This window comes from Rhinolophus sinicus, linkage group LG02 (assembly GCF_036562045.2).
Source record: "Rhinolophus sinicus isolate RSC01 linkage group LG02, ASM3656204v1, whole genome shotgun sequence".
Lineage (NCBI taxonomy): Eukaryota > Metazoa > Chordata > Mammalia > Chiroptera > Rhinolophidae > Rhinolophus > Rhinolophus sinicus.
This window is the reverse complement of record NC_133752.1, coordinates 204629-231728: the sequence shown is the minus strand read 5'-3', so window position 1 is coordinate 231728 and position 27100 is coordinate 204629. Positions and strand designations below refer to the sequence as shown.

Below are 27100 nucleotides of genomic sequence, written 5' to 3'. Positions count from 1 at the left end.
ACTTACTATCGTCCATCATATCTGCGACTCGAAGCGAAAGGACTTGTAAGGAAACCGCCGTCCCACGGGCTGACGCGCACGAACGCGGCGCAGGCTCCCTGCTGCCCCCTGGTCAGCATCACAGCGCCATGGGCTTCACCGGCACTATTGGAGGGTCTCCGTGCAGTGAGAAACGAAGAGCTGAGCCATTGGAAAACGGCGAGCGGTGAAGACGCCCCAGAGCAGGGGCCGAGCAGACGGCTAGCGAGCTTGAAAAGGTGCCCAGGGAAATGCCAGGGAACATTGAGGAACAACGTGTTTCTCCAGGGCCCATCAGCTCCAAGACGTTGTCCTTCAATCTAGTTGTGGAGGGCACAGCTCAGCTCCAAGTCCAGTTGCTTTTTTCAATCTTTAGTTGCAGGGGGTGCAGCCCACCATCCCTTTTGGGAATCGAACCGTCAACCCATTTGTTCAGAGCTCGCGCTCTAACCAACTGAGCCACCTGGCTGCCTCCTGTGAATGTTCATTTTATAAAGCCGTGTTTCCCAGCACATGTGTCTCCAGGACACCACCGTCCATAGCGCCTCACGGGACTAGTTGGCTGTTACGTGTTGTTGACGCTTGCCCACCATGACTGTCTCCCCAGGCTCACCCGGTGGATTTGCTCCTGGGGGCTTTGGTCCCAAAACGGCCCCCCCACCTAAGGGCAGTGGCTCCTGGCAGACAAGTCGGCCCCCAGCCCCGGGCCCCCCACGGCCGCCCCAGGCAAAGCCTCCCCTCAAGGCCTGCGCCCAGCCACGGCCGAGCTACGCTGCAAACTTCAGTGTGATTGGTGGCCGAGAGGAGAGGGGTGTCCGTGCCCCCAGCTTCGGTAAGGCCTCCCCTGCCCCTGTGTGGTTTTCTCGAGCTTGAAGTCAGGTGTGTCCTGATGTCCTGGTTGGTTTTCTCCAACTCACAGCCCAGCCCAGGGGAAGAGTGTTCAGTGAGACCCAGACCCCTGTCACCCACACCAGCCACTTTTGGGAAGAGGAAATGGTTCAGATGGGTATCCGTGGGCATCCCTTCCCTCCCCAGGCCCACGCTGTCTCAGAACCTTACTCGGCCTCCTCAGCTTCCGGGCAGCTGGATAGCTAGTCAGCCCTGGCCTGGCTGCGGTGTCGGTCACGGGGGTGGCCAGTCCTGTGCTGACCTCAGGAGGTGACAGAGATGGCGCCACACTCAGGAGTGTGTGGGCCCAGGGAGCTCTGTTGGATGTTTTCCACTTTTCTCAGCTGCCCTTAATTCCCAAAGAGTCGCTGAGCCGGAAACGCAGTCGTAAAGGAGCCGGGTGGGCTATGACGCAGGCAGGCCCGTTTTTAAGGCCGGGGACATCCTGGGCTTCTTAGCTTTTGAGGTGTCTCGATGGCACCTGTGTCCACGGCCCGAGTGCCTCTCAGCAGAGCCTCTGTCCTCCTCCAGTGCAAAAGCCGCGGGTGTCCGAGACTGACTTTGAGGACCTACTCTGCAATCACGGCTTCTCCTCCAAGGCCGACAGGAAGGGACCGAGGACCATCGCTGAGATGAGGCGGCAGGATCAGGCGAGGGACACGGACCCGCTCAAGCTGAAGGTGCCGGAGGCCGCCGCCTGGGTGCCGAGTGGGCAGGGGTTCCCGGACCACCTCCCCACCTCCAGGAGTGCCTGGGAAGGCCCAGCGGAGTGGAGGGCACGGCCTGAGGGTGGTGGGGTGTCCAGTGCGGTGGGTGTGCCTGGGGACCTCACCCCCAGCCCACCTCCCATGCAGGAGAGGCTCTGACGCCCTCCGCTGAGGCTGCCTGCATTTCTGAGAGGTTTGGGGCGGACACAACTGTCCCACCTCAGCACTGTCCACCTGGTGGCTCTGTCACCATGTGGCTGATGACAGGAGGCGTTTACCTTCTCGTTTTATTACTAAGCGCCTCACTCCTGTGAAGCCCTAATCAGACGTAATCCTGGTCAGGGAAACGTGCCCCCAGGAGAGCAGCTCGGGGCACTGGGGTGACGCCTGCCAGCCAGGCACTCTGGCCGTGAGCCTCAGCATCACAGTGTCAGGGTGTCCTCATTGTGGGGTCAATGGTGATACGGGTCTGCAGGCTACAGCGGGCACCCATGGCCTTGGGGGTCATCTAACAGGCCATGAAGAGCCCGATCTCATCCCTACTGGGCAGGCACTGGGGCTCTAGGACAGGCAGGGCGAGGCCACAGGGGAGGGTCATCTGTGAATCCCCACTGACAAGAGTCCCCAGGCCCCGTGTGCTGTGTGGTCCTGTGTGGTATCCAGCCAGGCCCAGGGAGCAATGTGAACCTTGCCTGGGTGGGGTCAGGGGACAGATTGGGACTGTGGGGCTGGCCTAGCGCCTCCTGGTGGGATCTTGCTCCGTGTGACAGACACCTGGGGACCCGTCAGGATGACCGCTGGCTGCACAGGGGGTGGGGCTGCAGCCAGGAGCCAGCACTGCAACACCCGCGTGTCCCATAGCTCCTGGACTGGACTGAGGGCAAGGAGAGGAACATCCGTGCCCTGCTGTCCACGCTGCATACCGTGCTGTGGGATGGCGAGAGCCGCTGGACACCCGTGGGCATGGCCGACCTGGTGACACCCGGACAAGTCAAGAAGCAGTACCGCCGGGCGGTGCTGGTGGTGCACCCGGACAAGGTGAGCACACGGGCGGAGCCGGGCAGGGTGGGTGTGGGGCAGGGTCTGGGGCGGGGTGAGCATGGGGGCAGGGCGGGCGAGGCTCTGCTGACCACCAGGTCCCACAGGCAGCTGGGCAGCCCTACGAGCAGCAGGCCAGGATGATCTTCATGGAGCTGAGCGACGCTTGGGCCGAGTTCGAGAGCCAGGGCTCCCGTCCCCTCTATTGAGCCCGCGTGGCCGTGGCTGCACGTGTGGCTCACGGAGCTGGAAGCTGCTGGGCTCAGCCAAGAGCCGCCTGGAGGCCATGCAGTGTGGGCTGACTCGGCTGCACTCCATGGCCGTGCCCTGCTCGCGGTGGACGTGGAGCAGACAGTGTCCCATCCCGTGTCCTGGCGGGCGCGGGGAGAGAAAGCATTCCGAAGCCTCTTGGTTTTCCTTTCTTTTTCCCAAAGGAAAGTGTTGATTCATGCCCCTCCTCCAATCGTCATAGTCTGTGATTTATTTTGTCAGTGGCCGCCCCTCTAGAGCGTGTCCCCTCAGGGTAATGCGCTGCCCAGCTGTCCTGTCCTGACTCTCGTGAGCATTCATGTCCCCAATGTGTAGTCAGCCTGGCGACCACCTGTACATAATTAAACTATTTTCTGATGACACCGTGTCCATGCCAAGTAGCCGCAGTCCTGCTGTCCTCTGGCTGACCTTGGCTCTGACCTGGAAGACACAGCGTGGGGACTGCATGTGCTGTAGAATCAGGCTCTTTGTCACTACCGGCCTGAACCTCCTGTGCCCCCAGGCTGGCCTAGGCTGGGTGGTCACGTGCAACAGGTGCGTGGGGATGAAAGGACCAGCTGTGGCTCAGGGTCTGGGGGTCAGCTCTCACCGTGGGCACTGGCCTCCTGGTGGTCACTGCCCCTGTGGGCCTGGACTGCCTGTGTCTGCTGGGTCCTCCTCAGAGCACGATGGGTGTGGGGTCTTTGGGGAGGGTTAGGGAAAGTACAACAAAAAGTTCTTTCTTTGAGCTCCAGCTGCTCAATCTTGTGCGTGGAGACGTGGCCGGGAGGCTGCACAAGAGCAGTCCCTGCAGGCTTAGGGGACAATACGCTTCAGCACATGGCGGCAATGGCCGCGACTCAGTTTTGGTCAGAAGTGACTTTCCGAGCCTTCTGTGGGGTTGTGTGTCCACAGGGCCCAGGAGCTCACCTGACCCCTGGCCACACAGCTCGACACTGCCCGGGCCCTGCAGACGCGGCCAGTCCAGGACTTTGGGGAGGTGGGGCCAGGTGTCGTGACCTCACCCCTCCCCTCACTCCAGGTCAGCACTGCAGGCCTTGGAGGATCCATGTCTCCACCCAAAATGTGAGTGACTGACTCATATGTGGTGTCAGGTGGCATTTGGGTGATTTCGGACGTGTTCTGGGTGTTGACTGGGTGGGAGATGGGCGCTTCTACCCGCTGCTGTCTCCGTGGGACGTGCAAGTTGTCGTGGGCTTTGGTCAGGATGCTCCTGGGGGGAACCTGGCACCAGTGTCCTGGATGGAACACAGGCCTTGGAGCGGGGGTGGGGGTGGGGACCTGACCTGGAGCTCAGAACCCGTCTCCCACTGTCGTGACGATCGGGCCTGCGGCTGGGCAGCTCAGAGTATCTCTGCTCTGCCTTGTGCTGCGGCCCTGGGACCCTGCGGCTTCTGCACCCACAGGAGGTCTTGTGCCAGTGGGACCTCGCCCTGGGCCACTCTGCCCTGGGCCTGAATAGGAGGCAGGAGAGAAGGGCGTCCTTGCTGGGTGAGCCGTGCGCCTGGTTGGGGCTGCCGCTGGGGCAGGAAGGAGAAGCTGCTGGTGTCCGGCCATAAGGGGGCTCAGCGTGGTTCCACGTCTGCAGTGTTTGTAGCTTTTAGTTATTTTAATTCATGGACGATGGAACCAGTGCAGGTTTCCATCAAAGTTGCTGGCCGGTTGGGCACAGCCACGTTTCACCTGATCAGGGCCTGTGGGAGGCCTGCCTGCCCACTGGTCTCCATGTGTCTCATGCTAGTCCCCCCGCTGCTGGGGTGACCATCCAGCATTTACAGCTGGCCTGGCCCAGGGTGGTTCTCACAGTCCAGGACCCCGTGCAGGGGCTGCTCCAAAGACCAGGTGTGTCCACTCCAGGGAACCGCTCAGGCCAGGGAGTGGCCACAGGGGCAACAGACTGTCCGGCCCCTACCCCAGCTCTAAGGGGACAGATGATGTCCAGTCTGCAGTCAAATTGCCATGGCCTCGGAGAGCGGTTCCCACCCAGCACTTGTCCTTGCTCCAGAGACAGGTTCAGGTCTGGAGGGTCTGGTCTCGGATGAGGGGCCTCTGGGGCAGCCTGCCCACTTAACTGGGGCCTGCACGGCACCCCCATGCTCACCTCCCCACCGGCTCCCAGACCCCTGGGGTCCTGGCCAGAATGTTGCGTCCCATGTCTTGAAAGCGCCCCCAGATTAGTGAGTTTTGCTCGTCCAGCCGTACGTCTTGTGCCTCGGGCATTCTGCTGTCACGTCCCCAGTCCTGTGGCACCTGCTGTGCTTCCCTCAGCTCTTGGGGGTGGTCCCCTCAGTCCCAGGTCTAAGAAAGTTCCACCACTGCGCACCAGAGCGGCCCCTTCTCCGGCGGTGGCTTCATGCAGGCGTGGTGGGAGACCTCTGCTCCAGCCCCACCTGGTTCCAGCACACGCCCATTTGCGGGAGATAAGTACTTGTTTGCTCAGTGAGTACCTACTGTCAGGGTGACCTCACAGCTCTGTGTTAGGGCCTCCGAGGAGCAGGGACCGGCTTGGCTATGTACAGCCAACGGCTTGCCCTGCCCAGCTTGCTCGTCCTGAGGCCTCTGAAACCCACTGCAGACACTGGTCCGGGCTCTGCCTTGGGGGACCCAGGGTCAGACCCGTGCAGCCTGTGAGGGGCGCTGGAGTGACATGGGACATTGTGATTAGCAGTTGCCCATGGACCCCATGGTCAGGGGTGGCAGTCAGCTGAGCCCCACATGGATCCAAGCCCCAGGTGGCCTGGGCTGGCTCTGGTCCCTTCTGAAACACCCCCTCCGGACATCGTCTGTCCCGCAGCTCCTGGATGCCTATCCGGCCCTGGGTCTGGAGACAATTCTGGGAGATGCAGCCCCACCTGGAACCATGGGGTCACATTAAAGCTGGCCCAGACCCCAGCGGCTGGGCAGCCCCAGTGGGGCCTTGCTCTGAGCCCCCACCCACCCCAGGTGCCTGGGCCATTGCCAGGAGCCCCCCGAGCCCACCCAGTGCCCTGTGGTCCAGCCTGGGCCTGCCTGTTTCAGGGACAAAGGCTGGCTAAGCCTTGGTGCCACGAGGAGGCCGTGGGCGTCTGGAGGGCATAGTGAGGACATGCCCACGCACATCCTCACACACGTGTCTCCTGTTGGCTCTGTTACCGCCAAGGCCCGTGGCGGCCGCCCCTCCATGGGCCCCGTGCTCAGCAGGAGCCCTTCCTGGGTGGTGGGTGAGGCCTGAGCAGTGTCTCACCAGGAGGAAATGTTGCTTCCCCCACCCCTCAGGGAGGGAGACCCAGAGCCAGGGGCCTCCCATTCTGCCCACTGAGCGGAGCAGAGGAACCCCTGCAGGTGGCCCGAGACAGCTGAGGCTCCGCTGGCCTGTGGTTGGCAGAACTGGTCCTGACTCTTGTGATTAAACAAGCCCGTTTACACTTTGTTGCACTGACGGGAGTTTTGGAGGAAGCAGGGTTCCAGAGCGTGCCGGGCACACTCACCCGGGAAATAGTCTAGTCGTCCAGGCCAAGAGCAACAGTGACCCAGGAGAGGGACGTGTGGCATCTGCCCTTTGAGGAGGGGGTGTGCAAAGAGGGGGAGGGGAGGAGAGGGGGGATGTGCAGGGGGGAGGGGTGGGGGGAGCGGGGTGTGTGGGACAGAGGGGACGCAGGGTCTGAGGCTTCCCCGCCTCGGTATCAGCACATCAGGACGTGGTCCCTCACAGTTGTTGGACAAACACAATGGTTTGTTCACAGTCACGGTCGAGAACGCTGGGCTGCTGTGACTCACCCACTGTGGACGTGGGTTCACGTTGTGCTTGGACCCATTTCCAGTTCTTGGGACCGGTCCTCACAAGTGGAGCTGTGTGTCCCCTACCGAGGAGCCACCAGCCTTTCCACAGCAATGTGACACCATAGGTTTGGGCACCTTCGGGCATCACACCTGTGCTAACGTGCAGAGGGCAGGACAAAGGCCTTTCCTCAGGCGCAGACTCCTGGGTCCTGTCCTGCGGGGAGGGGTCCCTCGGGTGGTGTGAACAGGAGGCTCTGCAGCCCCGGAAACAGCCCCCGCGAGGCGTGTGCTTCACAGAGCTGCGTCTTGGCACAGCCTGGCTGGGAAGCACTTGCCATGGAAACGACCAGGACAGAGCAGGGTTGCTGCGTCCTAACTGCTGGGGTCCCCTCGTGGGCACCAGTACCGCCCACCAGAGCAGGACTCTGGTGCCAGCCCCCCCACCAACCCGTCCCCTTCCACATACCCTTCAGGCAGAGAGGGGTGAGGAGGGGGCGTCCGACGATGCACTGCCCACAAGGGCCGAGGTCAGCACCAGAAGCCAGACCCACCACCAGGCCTCGTCCCCCACTCTGCACCCCAGCCTCCCCGCACGCGGCCCTGCCTCTGAATCCCGCCAGGGAGCAGCTCCATGCGGGCAGCCTGTCCCAGGTCCAGCTCTCCTGCCGAGCCCAGAGGGGGCTGCTGGGGCGCAGCCCAGAAAGCCGAGGTTGCAGTGCTGACCAGGGGCTGCTGGTGGGTGTAGAGGGGTCACCGGTCCTCGAGGGGAGGGCATGACTGTGCTCTGAGTACCAGCTTGTCAGCCCAGAGACGCTAGGAACACGTGCCCTTTGGCCTGAGAGCAGCCATGGGCACAGGCAGGCGACCTCCAACCACAGCCCATCAGCCGCCTCAGTTCAGGCAGAAAATCGAATCTAACTGTTGTAGTCGTCATCGTCCCTTCTCCACACCAGCAGAATCTGTCAGCTGGGTCCCCAAACCAGCTGCCGCCTGGCTGCCCCAGAGGTCAGGAGGGGCAAATCTCGGTCACAGAAAGCTTGCCAACCCTGGCAGGTCCCCTCGTACCCCTGACGGGGAGCCATGGAGCCTCTGCCCCACCCCAGTTCCATCCAACCAGACAGATCCAGTGGCAGTGGCCCCGCCTCGGTCCCCAGACCCTGGACAAACCACAGGCAACAAGCACAGTCTCTGCTGACCATGGGCCAGCTGCCCTGCTGGGCGCCCATCAGGTGGGGTTTACCGCGTCCATGCTGAGCCAGCCTCACCTGTCCACCTCTGTTCCCCAACTCTCTACCTCAGTTCCCCCACCTGTCCACTAGTTTTGGGGGCAGAGCCTCCTGGGAGTAGGCCTTGCCTTTCCCAGGAACCCTTAGAATATCGCTAACCTAGGAGGTGTTGCCCTTCCTGGATCCTGGAGAGGGTGGGAATGGGTGATGGCGCAGCTCCCGGCAGAAGCTGGCCTGAGCGTGAGGACAGCAGTGTCTGTTTAGAGGCGTCCGACCAGAGTGGGAGCACCAGCTGAGGAAGGGCCCTGGGCATCCTCACTGGGACACATTTCAGTGGGGGAGCAGGAGCAGTGTGGGGCTGGAGGGGTCCCCCTCAGGCAGCGCAATGAGCCCAGCAGCCATGGCACTGATGGGCGAGTGTGGGCTGGGCCCGTGCACTCGGGCCAGGTTCATCAGGGCAGCGGTTATGTCTGGGGACAGATGGGGCTGCTCTGGGCAGCTGAGGGGCCACTGGAGGACGGTCCTGCTTCTCATGGAAGGCACCTGTCCACCTGGGGTTGGGGCAGGGCCTGCGTTGGGTCATCTTCCCCGACGCAGGCCCCCAGGACAGGTAGGAGGTAGGAGAACTGGACCCCTGGTGCCTGGGAAGCTGAAGAGGTGGTTCCAGACCCCCAGCCAGGACCTGAGCAGGCCGTAGACCAGGACACCAGGCCCAGGGCTGGCCTCAAGGCTGCCAGGCCATCATGTTGGCTGGGGCAAGCATTGATGGTCCGTGGCACGACCCGGCTCGAGGCAGACCCCCTGTTGCCTCTTCCACATGGTCGGGGTGGTAGGTGCAGCCCCCTAGCCAGGCCAGGAAGGCACCAGCTGGTAACACCACATCGGCGTACCCCTCACCCCAGGCGCTGAGGCTGACAATTTAGTCAGTAATTGCCCAGGGCTCCTCTCTGGTGAGGTGCCTGCTTCCTGTGGTTTGGGACACCTTTCATTTTTATTATCATTTTTATTTTTCTGCACCAATACTTTAAATACATAATTCCTATAATTACCTGCTCCTCCAGGGTGAAGTCAAAGCTTTACCCAGCTTCGTCCTCCTCCTGGGGAAGGGGTGCCCCAGCCCTACCGGGCTCCCACCTATGGCCCTAGGTGTGCCTGACCCTGAACCGCCTAGGACTCAGCCGGGAACCTGTCTGCTCAGACGGCCTCACTTTAGGGCCAGTGGTGTGTGGTTGGGCGGAGGTCTCACCTCTCTGGGCCACAGCATTCTCACCTGGAGCACAGCTGAGCGAGTCACAAAACCCAGGGTCTACCCAGCACCCGAAGCGGTGTGGGGCCATGGGCACTTCTGCAGCGCCTTGCGCCCCACCTGGGGGCACACCTGGACCCAACCCCATGCTGGAGTCGGGACTTTCCTCTCCCCGCAGCGTAGGGTGCTGCTCACACAGGTTCCCCAGGACTTGTGTGGGTGCAGGGCCCAGGCTGCCCGCTCCAGGAGGGCCTGGTGCACCCACTGCCTGCACAGGAGCCCAAAAGCAGTACTGTGCTTACATTCGCCTCTGACCGCCTCGGGAGGACAATGGACAAGCAGGCCTGAGTGCAGAGCCTGCTGAGACCCACGGTGTAAATGCTCCTGCAGGGGCTCTGCGCTGCCCACAGGAAGTCACTGAACGCTGGGCACGTCTCCTGCTGAGGGGCCTCAGTCTACACCCACGGCGGGGCCTAGGGGACAGCCCTGCAGGGACCCAGTTTCCAGCCCCAACGCCGTCCTGTGTGACCAGGGCCGCCCCACCCCTGGACATAAGCATAGCCGGGAGACAGTCAAGACCCAGGGTGCAGGAAGACCCAGCCCAGCCGAGTGCGTCTCCCCCGCAGTGTGCAGACGGATCCCCCCCACCAGCCCACATCTATCCAGGCTCACTCCATGCCTCATGCTCAGATGGGTGTCCTGTGTCTCGGGGCTGAGCTTGGCCTCTGAGGGTGGGCAGGGAGGCTCCGTGGTGAGGACGAGGCAGGTCCTTGGAGGGTGGAGGTGGCCTCTGGGAGTGCAGAGCAACTGAGGGAGTTGGGGTAAGGGCAGACCTGATGGGTTGGGGGTGCTGGAGCCCCAGGCAGGGCCATTCACAACGAAGAGACATCTGGTCTGTAGCTCAGGGAGCTTCCCTGTGGGGGTCATGCAGTGGTTAAAGGGAGTGACCACGGGTCAGAGAGACAGTTGGGCCCAGAGCCCATGGGTGGGCACCAGTTTGGGTCATCACCAAACTCCAGCAGATGTGACCAGACATCCCCCCAAGACTTAGAGACATCCCAGGGCATTTGCTCAGCCTGGATGCCCGTTCCTTTCAGAATCTGCCCTGCTGGTGGCTGAGGAGGAGACCCTGATATGAAAGGCAGAGGCACCTGGGTGCAGCCCAACAGTGAGGGGTCCACTGGCAGAAGCACAGCCTCCCCCATCGTCCCCACCCCTCCATTCGTGACCGAGGCCCTTAGCCCCACACAGGCAGCTGGAAACACCGAGCTGTTTTCAGGCCCCTGTGGACTCTGCTGTCTTCCCCTTGGAGCACAGACAGGGCGTCACAGCCATCACAGCCCTCCTCAGGCCCCTTTGTGAGGACCTCAGAAAGTGGCACCTCTGGTCTGATGCTGTGCCCACTGGGTGGCCCCTGTGCTGTGTGTGACAGGACTGTTTGGGCAATGACAAGAGACTGGGGTTGGGGGCTGGCCCAGCCAAGAGCCAGGGAGTGGAGGTGTGTGCCAGGAGCAGGGAGGGGTGTGGGTCTCCCCGTGGGGTCTGGTACAAGTGGGGAGAGGAGCAGGGTGGGCAGAGGGGTCGGAAGCATCATGTGCTCTGAGCCCAGATCCTGGACCAGCTCCTCGGGAAGAGGTGACCAAGGCCCCTCGTGTCTGCATCTTGAGAAGCAGCCTGGGGGCCTCGATGGAAAGGGACAGTGGGGCAGACAGTGCACTTCTGCACGTAAGCCTGACCAGGCACCAGATGTCTCAGCATCTCCAGACCAGGCAGTGCCTGAGGGGGAGCTGGACATCCCCGGGACCACTGGGGTCTGGGCAGGGGGCGAGCCCAGGGTCAGGAGACCAGGCACTGCCCTGGCTCAGCCGCTTTGCTTTTCACACATTGTTACCTTTTTTTCACCCCACCCCCCCACCCCCTTTCTTCTGCCCCGCCCCCCACTCCTGTTCAAGCCGTTGTTTCCCAGTCTAGTTGTGTAGGACGCAGCTCCCTGGCCCACACTGGTATTATGAGCCTTGCACTCCCGCCAGCTGAGGCAGTCGGTCGCCAGTCATTGGTCAGCCGCTCACAGCATCTCACGGCTGCCGGCCACTCACGCTGGCCACTGGCCATTCATGGCAGCACACAGTAGCCCATGGCAGCACATGCCAACCTCTGGCTGGTCACAGCAGCCCAGCTCCAAGGAGAGCTGTTGTTCACAAGCTTAGCTGTAGAGGGCGCAGCTCACTGGCCCATGTGGGAATTGAACTGGCGACTTCAGCGTTAGGAGCACGGCGCTCCAACCACCTGAGCCACCCCACGTTGTTACCTTTTTAATAACAAAATCCAGCAGGAAACCCATGGGGGTACTGGGACAGAATTACTCAGTTTGTCAAGTTACTAAGTTTGCATTTGAAGTTTCTAGGTGAGCCTGACCCAAGGAGCCTGTGCCCCCTCTCTGCCCCCACGCCAGGATTGGAGAACAGTTCCCTGAAAGCACTCCCACGAGCGTACCCAGGGGCACAGGAGACAGATGGGCAGCAGGCGCCAGCCAGGCCTCGCTGGCGGGAGCAGGGGGGAGCCCAGAAGCCACTTCCAGAAAGGCAGGGTAGGGGTTGGAGCAGAGCGGCTGCCACCTCTCTCTGCCATCTGGTATGGCGACTGGACTGCAGGGGCCTCAAACCCAGCACCATGCCTCTTTTAGCACAACCCTGCTTTGGGTCAGGGTGCCAGGCGGATTTCTGGAGGGCAGTACTTTGAAGAGCGTGCAGGACGCTGAGCTGGCCAGGCTTGGCTGAGGCCCCAGATGCTGATGTCGGTGGGACACCCTCCCCCCTCACTCCAGCTACCTGGCCATTTCCTTCCCCATCTGACTACTTTTCACCTCCTCTGCGCCCAGAACCACCTTGAACAGTGGCCACAACCAGGTGCTTCCCCAGCCACCTCCTGGGTCTTCTGCCTGCTGACCGCACCTCCCTTGGCTCAGCCTTTCTTAGCTGTTAACGTTTCCCACTAGTTCCCATGGGTCTCTACTGCTCGCTGCAGGTCTGGAGACTGTTCTCCAGGACACTCACAGGGCCACGGGCCACGAGTCCCACCGGGTGTGGCCCCGTGGTCCGGTGGGAGCCAGACACGAGGGCAGAGCTGCTCCTGGACATTCTATGTACTCATCTCCTGCCCAGAGCTGGCACGGCCCACCAGTCCTGCTCACGCTCCATAGCTGCCCGGCCTCCCTCTCCCAGAGCACCAGTCACTCTGACCCAAAGCTGTCACCAACCTTGTCTATTTCCCCCTGGGTGGGAGGGTCTCGTGGCCTGAGCAAAAGTGAGAACTGAGGGCCTACTGTGTGTGGTGAGTGTAAGAGGAGTGACAACAGAGACAGAGAGATGGTGACCCTACAGGGAGAGGGAGACTAGGAGACGTGGAGGGTCCGGTGGCAGAGGGCCTCTGTCATCCGTGCGCAAGCCTATCCCTTGCCACACAGCGCCTGGCTTGGGTGCATGTGCAGCTCAGCCAGGCCCGAAGCTCTGGACTCAGTGGGGCCTGCTCTCCCCTGACACTGTGTGGGCCACACCTGCCCAGCCTGGCAGCCCTAAGTTCAGCGGGGTGTCCCCCTGCAGGTGACTCTCGAGGGCAAGTAGGATCGTTGGTCATAGAGCCTGCTCTGGGGTCCTCTGTGGGGCTGCCATCAGCATGTTACCTGTGTGTCACTCCCAGGTCGCCTGGGGTGGGTGTGAAGGGAAGAGGCTCCAGTGAGAAGTGACTTCTCACTTTCTTGGACCTACCTCTCCCCCCTGTCTACCCACTACAGAGTTCTGAGGACACCAGAAGGGCCAGACTGACCACACCCTGAGTGGGGCTCAGGCCAGACTCTCAAGATCCTCAGAAATCTGGAAACGGGTGACCACTCCACAGAGCACCTGTCCCCAGACCTGCACAAGGCCTGAGGCTTTGACACACCTCTCGTGAAGAATGAAACAGAAACGTGCTTCTCACATTCTCAGGGGTCAGCCAGGGTGGATCAGCACCAGGGCTGCCTGCACTCCTGGCGTGAGTGGTCTGTCCTGTCCCCAGGCCCACCCTTCTGAGCAGCCCCCCCACCTTGCACCTCCTGGCCCAGATCCAGATGATAGGACCTGTCAGCAGAAGGAATGGACAGTGCTGAGGCCACCTTCCCCTGCCCTGGGATCCCTGGAGCCCACAGTTGTGTGTCCTGGAACGTGGGCCTCCCCAGGGCCACCACTCCCAGGTGGCCGCAGCAGCCCCCTGCGCCCCTCTCCATCCCTCATTCCTTGGCTGTTGAGGGCCCCTGCCAGGCCACTGGCTACAGTTAGGTGTGGAGAGGGTCAGCAAGGGTGGGACCTGGGAGAAGATGCGAGCCGACTGGGGAACGCAGGCGGGTAAGAGCAGAGGAGGGGAGAGGAGCAGGAGGAGGGTCTCCCCGGGATGGGGGAGGGGCAGGGGCAGATCCAGGAGCCACCCCTCCCACCCCAGGCCCAGGGAGCCAGTGACTCAGCCCTGCGGGGGCGGTGACAAGTTAATGCAGTGGTCACCAGGGGTGTCCACCCACCGACCAGGCAGCCGGCCCTGGTGGCTCTGAGACACCTGGACTCAGAGGAGCCACGTTCAGGGGCCGCAAAGCCGCGTTGGCCAACGCCCGGGAGGGGCGGCAGACAGGAGGTCTAGCCGCCGACCTTGCAGCGACCCGGCTGTCCCCGCAGTGCAGCTTCCGCCGCAGAGGCAGTCCCGAAGGCCCCGGGGTGGGGGAGGCGCGGCGGAGGCGGGGCTGCGGGGACAGAGGGGGCGGAGCGGCCTGTTCGGAGTGACCTTCACGCCCCCTACCCGCCGTGGGCCGCGGACTGTCCGCGGGGCGGGGTCAGTCTCTCTGCGACTGTTACACTGAAAAATAGGTCTGGGCCGGTCTGCTGGTTTCTCTCCGCCAGGGGGCGGGGGGGTTTTTAGGAGTAGGGGGCTTCCCTCTCCCGCCCAGAGACAGATGCGCGGAGGCGGGAGAGCAGCGGGATCGGGGCCGTGGGCTCCGGGTTGCTCTGCCGGGTCGGGGAACCCTTCCACGTGCGAGCGCAGGCGGACGTCCCCGCAGCCCCAGGCCCTCCCCGCGCCGGCCCGACGAGTAAAGGACTTCTTACAGGGGGTCGCGCGTGTGTCGGTCCCGCACGCGCTCACGAGGTTTCCTCCCAGCGGGAGGGGGGTGCAGGACCCCGTCTGGGAGAGAGGGCGGCCCCCGCCCGGGTCCACACCGATGATCTCGGTTCGGGGGGCACGGTTTCTGGGATTCTGAACTGCTGAGTGGGTCACGGTCACGCGCACTGGCTTGGAGGACTCGCGCCCCGGGTCCCCGGAGTGCGGCCGGGGGCAGGGTTCAGGAGGGGAAACGGAGGTGCGGCTCCGGCGCTCCCGCCCCCGCCCCCCGCAGGCGCCCGCCGAGCCGCCTCGGCCCCGCCCTCCTCGTCACGCCTGGACGCAGGCGGGAGGCGGGGAGCGCTTCCGTGTGACGCGCCCTCCTCGCCGTGCCCTTCAGCCGCCGCCGCAGTTCCAGGGCGCCACATGGACCCGGCCGGCCCCAGCACGCTCCGCCGCTGACCGCCTGTCCGCTCGCCCTCATCCCGGCTCCGGGAAGGTAACCCGCGCACACCCCGCTGCCGGGCCTCGCCGCTCCTCCCCGCCTGCTACCTCCGCGGCCGGGCTGGGCGCGCACTCGGCCCCGGCGGGCGCTGTCCGCTGGCGCGGTGCTGAAACGGCCCGCGCGGTCCCGGCCCGTGCCCTCCCTCTTCCTTGCTCGCTCTCCGAGTCTCCTGCCTCTCGCGTCTCCCCTTGCCCTCCCTCGTCCTCTGTCTCTTTCTTTCTCTTTCCTGGCGCGCTCCCGCCTGAGGGCCGCTCGGCAAAGCCGGGCAACTCGCCCGCCCGCAAAGCCGGGGTGCGGCAACGGCGGGACCCCCGGCCCGCCGCCCCTGGGGGAGCTCTAGCAGCACCCCAACCTCTCTGCGGCTGGGCCCTGCGGTTCCCTCTCCCCCAGGGGCCAGGGGAGAAGTTTGGAAGAGAATCCGCTTTGCGGCAAAGGCACCCCTGCGCACCAGCGCTTTGCGGGAGGGGGACATTCCCGCGGCCACCCCTCCCCAACCCGCACACACGCTGGTCTCCTTCAGAGGAAGGAGAGGAAAAACCACAGAACAGTGGATCTGCAGGGACCTGGGTTTCCCTGCCAGGAGAGACACCATGGGGGGGGGGGAATTGCAGTTTTTACAGGAAGCACCTCTCCACCAGAGTTCCAGCTGGCCTGGACCCAGGAGGTCCCACCCATGGAGATGCAGGTGGAGGGGTGGTCTACCCCCCATTTCCATTTGTTCCCCCGAGGCTGGGCCTCCTGCTGGTTCTCCCACACCCATCTCTGTGGTGGGCAGGTGGCAGTGGGTACTGATTCTCCCTGGACGGAGCCTCCTGTCCCGACACTTCCATCAGCAGCCACAGGGACCTCCCTGAAGGGGCGCCCACTCAGGGCCCACTACCCTAACCCTAGTTCTCAGATTGACCCCACCCTCATGGCCCAGGGCCCCCCAGGGAGGCAGCAGAGCCAGTCACCTTCAAACGCCCCTGGGGCCTGCCCCTGCTTCTCACAAGCTGGCTCTGCCAAGTGGTGAGCACCCCCCACCCTGCAATAGCAGCTGAAAGCTGCCTTCAGAAGCCCCAGGGGCCAGGTGAGACCCCTTTGCAGATCCAGCTGTAGTCCTCGGATCTGCCTGCCCTGTTCAGGGAGTGGGGTGAAAGCCCCCCCCACAGGGACCCTACTAGGCGCACCTTCCCAGTGCCAGGGTCCAGCAAATGACGCGCTGTCTGACTGCGGGCCCATGCTCGGGGAAGTGGGGCAGGAAGTGCAGCCGGTTGGGGCGGCCTGTGACCACCTCCTCTCCCCCAGGCAGAAGACTCAGCCGCACTTGCATGTGAGCTCGGACCCTCAGAGGAGCTGCTGAGGAATCAAAGCCATCGTCATGGAATTCGTGATGAAACAGGCCCTGGGAGGTAGGAGGGGGGGGCCGCTGCACCGAGCTGGTCGCCAGGCAGGCACATGGGTCACCCTCAGCTGGCTGCACATATCTGGGCTGAGTGGGGCAGGGTTGGGGTTGGCGGAATGTGCGCTGGAATGCTGTGGTCAGGGCAAGACAGCAGGGCCCCACTCAGCCTCGGCGAGACACCCCAGGGTGGGTTTCAGGGGCACTAAGGTGGGGCCGGTGGCACCCCAGGGTGAGCAGAACCAGGGAGTGGCAGCAGCAGCAGGATACGCAGGAGGCCAGGGCTGGCTGGGCACAGGGACATGAGACGCGGCCCCTCTGCAGAGGGGAGGGACCCCCTTTCATCCCAGCTGACTCCTGTTAGAAGGGAGTCCTGTGCCTACCTGGCTGAAGACCATCATTGTGGCCAGATCCCCAGCCCAGGAGAGGAAGGTGGTGTAGGACAGTGGGCTGAGCCCGGGGTGTGGGGGGCGGGGGAGGGTGGGCAGTAGGCCGTGGGGCAGTGTCCCAGGCTGGGCGTGGCTCCCCCCATTGGCTGGCAGTGGGCCACACTGGCACAGATGCGTCACCCCAGGCCGTGCGTCCCAGCCCTGAGCTCTTGTGACAGGAGCCTGCGGGCAGCGCCCCACGTCACTGTGAGTGATGGCTTCCTTGGGCGGCCTCTGTGGCCACACCCTGACATGGTGCCATTCACAGCCAGGCCTCAGTCAGGTGCTACATGACAAGGCCACTGTCTTGGTGGGTGTGAGGTCAGGAGGAACCGGGAGCTTTGGCCATAGGTAGGGGGCGTTGTGCCCCACTTGTGGGCTTGTGTCCTAGAGAATGGCTGCGTTTCTGCTCAACATAAATGAAAAGACATTTGGGCCTGGCCCGGGGGCCACATTCCCTGAGGTTTCCTGGTCAAGGATAGGCTGCAGGTTGAGTCTAATTATAATGATTACGTCACCGGGATGGGATTCAGGGGCAGGCAGCGTCCTGGCACCGGAGGGATCCATGCTCCACCCAGCCAGCCCCAGGCTGGTACAGATAATTAATTAGGCGGCTAATTCCGGCCCTGAGGTGGGCTTGTAGGGAAACTGCAATATCTGATTTGGCTGTCTACACAGCTGAAATTAGCTGGGTAATTGCCAGTCTGCGCTCCCTTTGTTCCATGTCAGCCCAAGTTTCTCCTGTGGCAGGGACGATGCAGCGGGCTTCCTGAGGGTGTGGGAGCGAGGGGGAGGCCCGTGGGGTGCCCCAGGCTGGGCATTGCTCCCCCATTCACTGGCCTGGGGATGGGGGCTGCGTCAGACCTCCGGGAGAGGCCTTCGCTCTGTCTTTGTGCTTCCTCTCTGTGGGCTCTCAGGACGAGCATGAGTGACAGGGAGACAGACAGAGGGACAGAGATAGAGCAAAGTGTCTAGAGATGGGTGAACCCAGAGAAACGGGGTCTGAGTATGGAGTTGGAGAGAGAAGACACAGCCCAGAAACAGACCGAGAAAAAGACAGAAACGGAAACGCCCCAGGACCTGCGAGACAGTATGTGGGGAAACAGGGCCGGAGGGAGACAGACGCAGAAGAGACAGCAAGGACTGTTGGAGCCAGATGACAAGGCAGCCAGGGGAAAGCATTGTGAGGCTCAGGGACCCAAGGAAACGGGGCAAGAAATGTTAGAGCAGAATACATGGGCACAGACACACAGAGAGAGACGGAGAGATAGAGACAGGTGGACAGGGACAGAGAGACCGCCTCCTTGCACACTCAGAGGCTCAGCAGAATGGAGTGAGTGACGGGTCGGCAGGGCGCCCCGGGCAGGCCTTCCTCAGCTGCGCTGGGGACAGGACTAGATGCAGCCTAATTAGTTGGTGGCCATCTGCGACTGTCCCTAGCCTGGTGGGCTGCAGCCGTAAGTCCTCTGCCGAGGACACACCCCCAGTGTCTTCCTGTTTGTCCTGACCCTGTGTCTCAGGCAAGGCCTCTGCTGGGGACAGAATCCTGTGTCGGACAGACAGATGGGATGCCCGCAGACCCCCCAACGTGTGGCTGGTCCTGCTGGGCCGTGTCCATTGTGGGGCACCCTTGACTGGGGGGGAACTGGGTCCCACATTGGCTGGGCCTCAGACAAGGTGCCTGCCCTTGGCGCTGTCCCCCGACCCTCCCAGCCCTCGAGCTCTGGTCATTGCTGGGAGGTTGACCAGGCTTTTCTGTGGCACTGAAGCTGCTCACTCCTGCAGTCGTCTGGTCACTGCCCCGCCTGCAGCCTCTGCCCTCTGCATGTGCCATTCACCAGGCACATACCTCACACAGCCAGGCTGGGCCTGGGTGACACTGTGCGGGGACAGAGCAAAACCAGGGGAGGCAGCTCAGAAGTGCAAGTGCAGCAGGACAGCGTGACATCCCCACCCTGGGCACCCCTCAGGCATCTGACACCGCGGTCTCTGCAGCCAGCCCCCATCGGGCGGCCGGTTGTTCTGACTGCCGCTGCACATAACCCTCTCCTCCTGCGGCTTGTCTGCTTGGATGCTGAGCCTGCCTCTCTGGGGACGACAAGGTCACTTGGAGCAGGGCCAGACCCCTGGGGGCACCTGCTGCACGGGGAAGGGGGATGGGGAAGGAGGTGACCAGGTGATGAGGGACAGTGAGGGAGGATGGCAGACCACAGACGGGGAGGGGCCACCACAGTGGGCTGGCAAGCTGGGGCTGTCCTCGGCGTGGCATGGTGTGAGCAGTGGGACCCAGTGCCAGCGCACTGACTGCCCTGGCGCGTCACACCCCAGCAAGGCCAGCAGCATGACCTCACTGCCCTCCTGGTGCTGAGCTGTTTCTCTAAGGGCCGGTGGGTGGCTATGAACCACAGAGGAAGGGACAGGTGGCTCCCAGAGTCCCTCCCCCGAGGTGACAAGATCTGCCAGACACTCCAGCTTCTGGAGTGGACACGGAGGGCTTCACATGGCGGCCGTCTCTCTCTGTTGAGATGCAGCCTGAGAGTGGCCAGACGGGGCCTGTGGGAGCGTCTGCCCTTGGTGCTCTGCGGGCTGCCTGGGGCACCTCTGGTCCTTCAAACTCGGAAGATGTGACCCCGGCCACAGCTCTCCTGGGTTCTGCCTGAGGCTGGCAGGAGACGCTCTCGGGGCCAAATCATCAAGGGGCACGTCCGGCAAACTTGTTCTCTCATACAGAGCGTCCTGGTGGCTGTCACCCATCTTGGACCACCCCACGGTCCCTGTAGATACCCCCACATTTTAATTCTCAGTGCTCTGTCCTGAAAGGAGAAAATGCTCCTGCCAGTCTGGGGCAGCTCGCCTGGGGCACTGGGGCTCCCTTTCTGGGGCTTTGAACTGGTGCCAGGCGCTCTGGCCACAGCCGCAGACCTGCAGGCACAGGTCCTCAAGGGCATCATTTGATGAAACTGTTTGCCCAAGGCCGGGAAGTGGCAAAGGGCCCTGGAGCTGTATTTACACTGTGGACGAGAGCGGCCAGTGTCAGGTGGGTGTGCTGCTGCAGACGCCCACCAGGAGCGGTGTGGCTATTTTCACCCACCCAGCCAGTTCGCGGCCTGCTGTCCCATCGTTCCTCCTCAGTGTGACACGTTCTGTGTCTGGAACACATTCAGGTTCTTGGGACCTGTGGGGGGGTGCAGGGGAGGGCTTCATGCAGGAGGGGACATCTGAGCTGGGCTCCAAGAATGAACAGATGAGACTGGGACACAGCATGTACAAAGGACCAGGGGCTGCAGGGGCTGGGCTCGGTGTGGAAGACCGCGGGCGATTCAGGGGAGACCATGACAGGGTCCCGACTCCAAGCCCAAGGGAGTCTTCTCACGGAGCTCGCGTCTTCCCTGGGAACCCCCAGTGGCTCTCAGTGGCTTCGTCAGTGTGGACAGTGTCTGTGGGGAGTTGGCTGGCACTGTCCTGGCAGCAGGGAGGCTGGTGTGTCTCAGGGAGGTGGAAACCAACAGCCGCTGTCCTGAGGCTGAGCTGGGACAGCAGCCTCGCTGGGTGAGGCAGCTGGTGTGCGGGAGACTGACCACTATCCTCCAGGCCTCCATGGACGGAGGACAAGCACTTCATGGAGAGAGCCTCAGGGGGCTCTGTGGTCTGGGCTCTCTGCACACTGTGGGGGGGTGTCCCGTGAGCTCTTGGCTGGGACACCCCAGGGTCCCCAGATGTGTCCAGGCCAGGACAGGGCTGGGAGAGGGAGGGCAGCACCCACTCAGGGCTCCCACAGGTGGGTAGGGGCGTCTCCCTCTGTGAGCTGGGAGCATTGCAGGCCCCTCTTCTGTTCAGCAGCCTGAGCCCCCCGCCCCAGCTGCTGCACGGGACCCCAGCAGGGGCCTGTGTGTGTCTGCAGCTGCCCCGTGGACCCAGCACTGAGGCTCCCGAGGTCCTTAGAGGTCAGGCGAGGCTCCTCCCTGAGCCTCTCTCGCCTCATCTACTAGGATGTCAAGTCGAGGTCTGCGGAGGCAGCCTGAGACCCCTGGTGTTCCTGTCCCAACCCCAGTGTCCACCTGTGGGGCTTGACAGCCACAGGGAGGCCAGTCACCCCATCCTGCCTCAAGCCCAGGTCCCGAGGGCAGGGCTGGGCCCACTGGCTCTCCTTCCCTGCCTGTCTGTCTATGAGGGGCACCCCATGGTCCTGGCACTGTCCCACTGGGACACTGACTAGTGGGGCCCGGTTCTCTGGCACCTGGAGGAATGGTGGCCAAGGGCCGAGCTGGGCCACAGGAGGAGCCGATGGCAAGGGGAAGCTTTGGAACTCTGCACTGGGAAGGCGCTTTTGACTCAAATTACAGAGACCCACAGTGTGGCTTGGATCGAGACTTGGTTCTCTTACATGTGAGGTGTCAGGAGGTGGCTGAGCTGCTCAGCGGAGCCATCAGGGACCTGGCTCTGGCCATCATTGTGCCATTGTCTCATTCCAGTGGAGCTTTCACGCTCAGTCTGCCGCTCATGGTGGCAGAGTGGCTGTGGTTGCTCCAGCATCACGTCCACAGTCAGAGCAGAGAGGAGGGGAGGAGCTCAGGGACAGCCCTTCATCTGTTTAGCCAGTGTGTTTGTGAAATCTCGAGGTTTCCGTTTTATGTGTCATGGCCAAGAAGGGTCTGGGAAGGTCAGGGCCGAGGGGGGCACATCACCCCCCAGACAAGGCGGGCGTGTTGTGCAGGCAGCTCAGAGTGCCTGGCTCACGTCCACAGGAATCTTGATTTTCAGCTTCAAGACCCCCAGACCATGAGCTCCCAGAGGGCCCGGTGCCTCCTCTACAGGCAGCCCACAAATACTTGAGAAAATACCCACAACCGAAAATGCCATGTGGGGTAGAGAAAGCCGGCTCACTTCCTGGGCTCACGAGATGCTTCTCACCCCATGGCTCACTTTAGAGAAACTGCCTTTTCTCCTGAAACCATGAAAGACAGCGTTCCCTCAGGACAGGCTGTACCCCAGTCACAGCCCCCAGCCCCGTGTGGGGACAGGCAGATACTGTGTGCTTCAGCTGATAAGGTCACTCGTTTTCCGCCTTGTTGGTTTGGATTCAAGCTCTCCTGGTCAGAGCCAGCCTGTGCTGACATCAGAGGCTCCTCCAGACCCCAGGATGACCCGGGAGTATCCTGATGGGACATTGAGCAGGAATCCATTAGCTCAGAAGGAACGTCTGGCTAGGCACAGCCAGAGACCTAGGCCTCTGAGCCCATCATGGGTCAGGACGGACCAAGCGAGGAGAGGCCCTCCTGGGGCATGTACTCTGGGTGGCCCCCTGACCTTCCTGCTGACCCCCGGTCTGCTCAGAGCGCTCCAATTCTGTGTCGCTGGGGGCATCGTGGGAGGTTCCTGCAACTCACCTGGGGCCCCCAGGGCCTTCCTAAAGAGTCACTGGGAAGGTGGAAGCTTAGAAGGGGCTTCTGTTTGCCAGACCTCCCCAGGCAGGGAAGCAGCCTGGCCTCCGGCCGAGGTGCGGGATGGGGCCCGTGGAGGGTCCTGCTCCAGGGCCCACTTAGCTCCCCTCAGACCCCTGTTCTGTGCTGGCGGTGAAAGCACAGCTGAGTGAGTGGCCTGGTGCCTGAGCAGGACAGACACAGGGTCACAGCTGTCCAGAAGCCTTGGTGCCATCTGTCGCCCAGCTTGGCTCCGTTTGGGCTCACTAATTGGCGTTTTCATCTCGCCTCTGTCTCCATTTGTCCTCTTCTGAAAGCCAAGACCAGACGCTCCGCGCCTGACGCCGGCTCGGCAGGGACAGCTGTGGCCCACAGGCCCAAGGCCACTGCCTGCCCCAGCACAGCCAGCCAGGAGCCTCTGATCCCACTGAGGTGGAGGGCTTTGTTTACAGCAGGGGGCAAACGCCCAGTTGACTAACAGAGGTTTGCAAATGCGCTGAAGGAGGAGTGGGGGAGAAGAGGTGGTTTGGGGCACCTCTGAGTGGGTGCAAAAGAAAGAGAAGCATCGTGGAAAATTAGGGGAGTGCATTCAATAGGGCAGCAAAGGTCGCTGCCCTGAGGCCGGGCTCAGCCTCATTCGGAGTGAGGCCCCAACACAGCCAGCCCCTCACAATGCCCCTCGGTGGCTTCAGGAGCCAGGGCCCCAGCCCCAGAACCCAATACTCAGGCAGGGGGTGGCTCTGTCTGTGCCAGCAGGGCGGTGCAGAAAGCTGAGTTCCACTGAATCAGCTCACCCTTGTTTTTCTGACCTTGGCCAGCAACCTGGGGTGGGAGCAGAGGGCCTGTGGGAAGCTGGGCCCCTCCTGTTACAGGCGGGTGGGGCCCTCTGATGAGGGGACATTTGTGTTACAGTGAGCGTATCTGATGACCTCTGTCATCTTAACTTTTGCCTTTTTATAATGCTTCCTTGCTGTTTGGCTTACTTTATGCTAATATATGGGCTGAATTATCTTTTTACAAACCCTCTGCAGTGTTCTGAAACCTGTGTGCCCTTTCAAGACATTACTTAAGCTCTAATTGTCACCATGAGGCTGGGCCTTTCCAGGGTTCTTCCAGCACCCACATGCATCTTCTGTCTTTGTGACTGACCTGGAGGGCTGGTGCTGCAGCCTGTTTTCTTAATGTATAAAAATATTTTGGTTTTTGCTTTCAGTTTTATAAGAGATGTTTATACAAATTCGTTTTCTTTTTCTTTTTTTTTTTATTGGGGAAGGGGAACAGGACTTTATTGGGGAGCAGTGTGTACTTCCAAGTCTTTTTTCCAAGTCAAGTTGTTGTCCTTTCAATCTTAGTTGTGGAGGGCGCAGCTCAGCTCCAGGTCCAGTTGCCGTTGCTAGTTGCAGGGGGCGCAGCCCACCATTCCTTGCGGGACTCGAGGAGTTGAACCGGCAACCTTGTGGTTGAGAGCCCACTGGCCCATGTGGGAATCGAACCGGCAGCCTTCGGAGTTAGGAGCATGGAGCTCTAACCGCCTGAGCCACCGGGCTGGCCCACAAATTCATTTTCTAATGTGAAAGTGGGTATTTTTCCTATCATTAAAATAATAAATGTTCATTGTAGGGAATTGAAGTAATAAAGAAAAATATGAAGAAGTGAGATGGGAAATTGAGATACTGCGTTGCTTTCAAATTCATCTCTTACAATCACTCATTGCTTTATTTAAAAATATTTTTCAAGGAGGAATGCCTTAGGTCTGTTTTTAATTTTAAAAGACTGCAAAGTCCTGTATGCTGTTCCTTGATTAGACTTGTGGGGGCAGGTTCCCACCGCTGCAGGAGGGTCCCCCTCCCAAGGTGACTGGCTTAGAATAGCTTTCAGCTGTGAGCTCCTCGAGGTTGGCCCTTTGAACCTGGGTCTCAGGGAAGTCTCTAGACACATTTACTCAGAAAGCAACCCTCAGGGTGAGCTGCAGGGTCAGAGCTCCTGGAGCGGTTTGGGAATACTTGCCCCTCTTGCCCCACCAGCTGCTCCCAGAGGCGTGGGGTGACGGTACAGTTCTGATCCCTATGGAAGATCATCTGGAACTAAAATGACTTATTTCTTGTCACCTGTGAGGTGAGTCCTGGTGCATGTGTCCCTCCGTGCTTCTCGGTGACATGCTCGCTCTGGTCACCTCCGATGTTTTGTTAGTTTCCTGTCAGGGATGGGGACAGGGTTCTGCGCACACCTGCTGCCCCATGCCTCCTCCATGGCCATGTCAGCAACTGGTGCTGGCGTCACCGCAACCAGGTGAATAGCACTCACCAAGGAACAGGGCACTCGATTATATTTCCTCCTTATAGAACCTTTGGTTTGCCCTATGATTACCATACGTCTCATTTTCCATTTGCCTGGTGTCCTGTGTATTGTCTCTAATTCTTTCCACACCCACTGGCAGCCCCCTGAACACTATACCTCCATGTGGTTAGAGGTCTCAGATAAACTGTTGGTGTTCTCTCCTCCGGCATCTGCCCCAGGACTCTGGCACCTCCACTGCGGTCCACACGGTCTGCTGTCTAGCGCCTGCCCTTGTCTCATCTTCTCTCCCGGCTGGCTCCTCAGGGACCTTCTGAGATAGGAAGGCACATATTGTCTCTAGTCTCCCCTCATGCTCAGTTGATAGTTAAGCTGGATATAAAATTCTAGATTCAAATGAATTTCCTCCTTAAAATTTTGAAGTCATTTTTCTGTTGCCTTCCAGATTCTAAAGTTGCTGTTGAAAGGTCAGATGCTGTTTTTACTTCTGGTTTTTTTTCCATGACCTGTTTTTTTCTCTCTCTGGAGGCTTTTAGGTTTTCTCTCTGACCCTGGCATTCTGGAATTTCAAGATGTCAGGACCTCGTTGTGGGGCAGGGGTTCATTTCCGGGCCACTGCTGTCTGTCGCTTCCTCAGAGACCCCATCACGACCCTCCCGTCCTGGTCCAGGGGACTGTCTGCCAGCTGTGGGCTCCCTGCACCTTCATTCTCTTATATTTTCTCTCCTGGTCTCCATCTCCAAACCTTCTCTTCTACTTTCTGGGGTATTTCCTTAGTTGTATTTTCTCACTCTTCAGCTCAGTGTTTAATTCCTGCATTTGTATCTGTAACTGCAGGAGGTCTTCTGTGTGTTCTGAGTGTCTGTCTGCTTCCGTCCCTGCTCCAAGCCCTGTCAGGCCTGTTTGTCACTTGGTCATTGTCTTTGTGTTGGGGCTCTACTGGGTGCTTGTGTTCAAAGTGAGCTCTGAACATCCTGGCCAGGCCTGTGTGCGGTGTGGGGCTTCTGTGCTCACCTGGGGGTAGACACGTGGAAGCTGGCTGTTAGGATTGGGGATCCCCAAATGCCAGGATCTTTAGGTCTTGTTTTGGGGGCGTGGTCCCATTTCTGCAGAAATGGACTTATGTGGCTGAATGACAGGATTTGCGAGCAGGGCAGTTGACGGGGGCTTGGGCAAGGCCTCTTTCAGGGAGCAAATACCCACTTAACCCATTTGCAGCTGGGCTTCTCACCACTGCACCCAGAGTGCCTGGGACTGGTCTGAGTCTGGAGGGTCCAGGTTCTTTTCCTCCAGGGAAAGGACTACGTGACTCTCTCTTGCTGGCTGGGCAGTGGGTCCCCAGGGCCTGGAGTGCAAGTGCCTTTATACCAATCTCAGCCCAGCTCTCACTGCCCCCCAGGACCTGGCACCCCCACATCCAGCATCTCCCTGGAGCTCTGTGGGACCTCCTTCGTTCCCAAGCTGGGTATCTCTGACTTTGCTCCCTCCGGTCCTGCTCCGTTTGTCCTTGTGTAATTATATTTTAAATTCCTTTCCTCTCACTTCCCACCAGGAAACTGGGGGACGCATGTGAGCACTGTCTTGACTGCGGTGCCGGTCCGGGGAGGAGCATATGTGTCAGATTGTGTGATTTGTAGTGTGTGCATCACACCTCCATAAAGCTGTATTAACAAAAGGTTGTGTCACTGAGGCCACCTGCCTTTGTGATGGCTGTGCAGTGGTCACCACCTGAGGCACGATGGGGACAGGGGAGGTGGCAGAGGACAGGCAGGGCAGGGGTCTTAGCAGCCACAGGGGCCCCCTAGAGGAGAAAAAGCCTCAGCACACCCCTGTCCCCCTGGCTGGACCCCTGCAGAGAGGAAGGTCCATGTCAGGGTCAGGACCCCCATGGAGTGTGGGCAGCAGCAGGAATGAAACAATTCTCAAATGTCGAGCCATCTTTACCTCCCCAAATGAGCCCACTGAGCATAGACTCTGTACGAAAGGCCAAACTCCACTTCTGCTCTCGGGGTTCCATTTTGCTATTTATGTGGGCGCCTGGCCCACCATTCATTCATTCATTCATTCATTCATTCATTCATTCATTCATTCAGTCTCTCTCTCTCTCTCTCTCTCTCTCTCTCTCCCTCTCTCCCTCCTTCCTGAGTTTTGGCATTGTCCTCATGCCGATTTCACAAAAATAACCTGCGGAGTTTCCTTCTCTCTTCTCCCTTCCAAGAACATTCTAAATATCACTGGAATTGTCTTTCTTGAATGTTTGAAAGAATCCATCTGTGAATGCTTAGACACAGTTCTCAGTTTTGACAGCATTTTTAGAGAGTCTGTTTCGTTCAAGTTTTCAAATGAGTTGGACCCGTGTGTGCTGTGTGCTGTGGGGCCCCTTGCTGCGGGCTGTCACTCATGCCTCCTGCGCAGGCCGCCCTACTGGCTGGCTGTTTCCAGGGCCACTTTCTACACTGTGCACTTGGCCTGCGTGCCCTGGATGTGTGACTGTGCTGCTAGCTGTGCTCACGCTGCCCTCTGCTTCGTCTTGCTCTCTGGAGGCTGCAGGTGCAGGTGTGACGCGTATGTGTGCGCTGATGTGGGGACCTGAGCATCGTCCGAGGGGCATGTGCCGCACTGGTGGTCCTTTGGACGTTGCCAGATCGCAGCCTCGTACCTCCAGTTCCCAGATGTGCAGCTATTGTGGTTTGGATCATATTTTCTAACTCACTTGTCGTTAGAGTTCATTCTCACAGGGACCTGGGGGGTGGGGTTATTCCTCACGCGCTTCACTTTACCGGCCTTGTTCCTGCTTTGAA

The 27100-nt window shown here is 60.8% G+C and overlaps 2 protein-coding genes across 8 annotated transcripts in view; both read left to right on the top strand.

Moving 5' to 3' along the window:
* GAK (cyclin G associated kinase) overlaps window positions 1-3281 on the top strand; it is a 53132-nt gene extending 49851 nt beyond the window's left edge. For all 5 annotated transcript variants that reach the window (XM_019712471.2, XM_019712469.2, XM_019712472.2 and 2 more), the window contains 4 exons: window positions 626-850; window positions 1438-1586; window positions 2475-2651; window positions 2759-3281. In XM_019712471.2, coding sequence (XP_019568030.2) covers window positions 626-850; window positions 1438-1586; window positions 2475-2651; window positions 2759-2860 — 653 coding nt within the window. In that variant the 3' untranslated portion in view covers window positions 2861-3281. The remainder of the gene's footprint in view (window positions 1-625; window positions 851-1437; window positions 1587-2474; window positions 2652-2758) is intronic.
* Window positions 3282-14169: 10888 nt separating this feature from the next.
* CPLX1 (complexin 1) overlaps window positions 14170-27100 on the top strand; it is a 29136-nt gene continuing 16205 nt past the window's right edge. The window contains exons 1-2 of one of the 3 annotated variants that reach the window (XM_074319937.1): window positions 14170-14769; window positions 16063-16166. In XM_074319937.1, coding sequence (XP_074176038.1) covers window positions 16136-16166 — 31 coding nt within the window. In that variant the 5' untranslated portion in view covers window positions 14170-14769; window positions 16063-16135. The remainder of the gene's footprint in view (window positions 14770-16062; window positions 16167-27100) is intronic. The other 2 variants (XM_074319930.1, XM_019712494.2) reach the window with 2 other exon arrangements.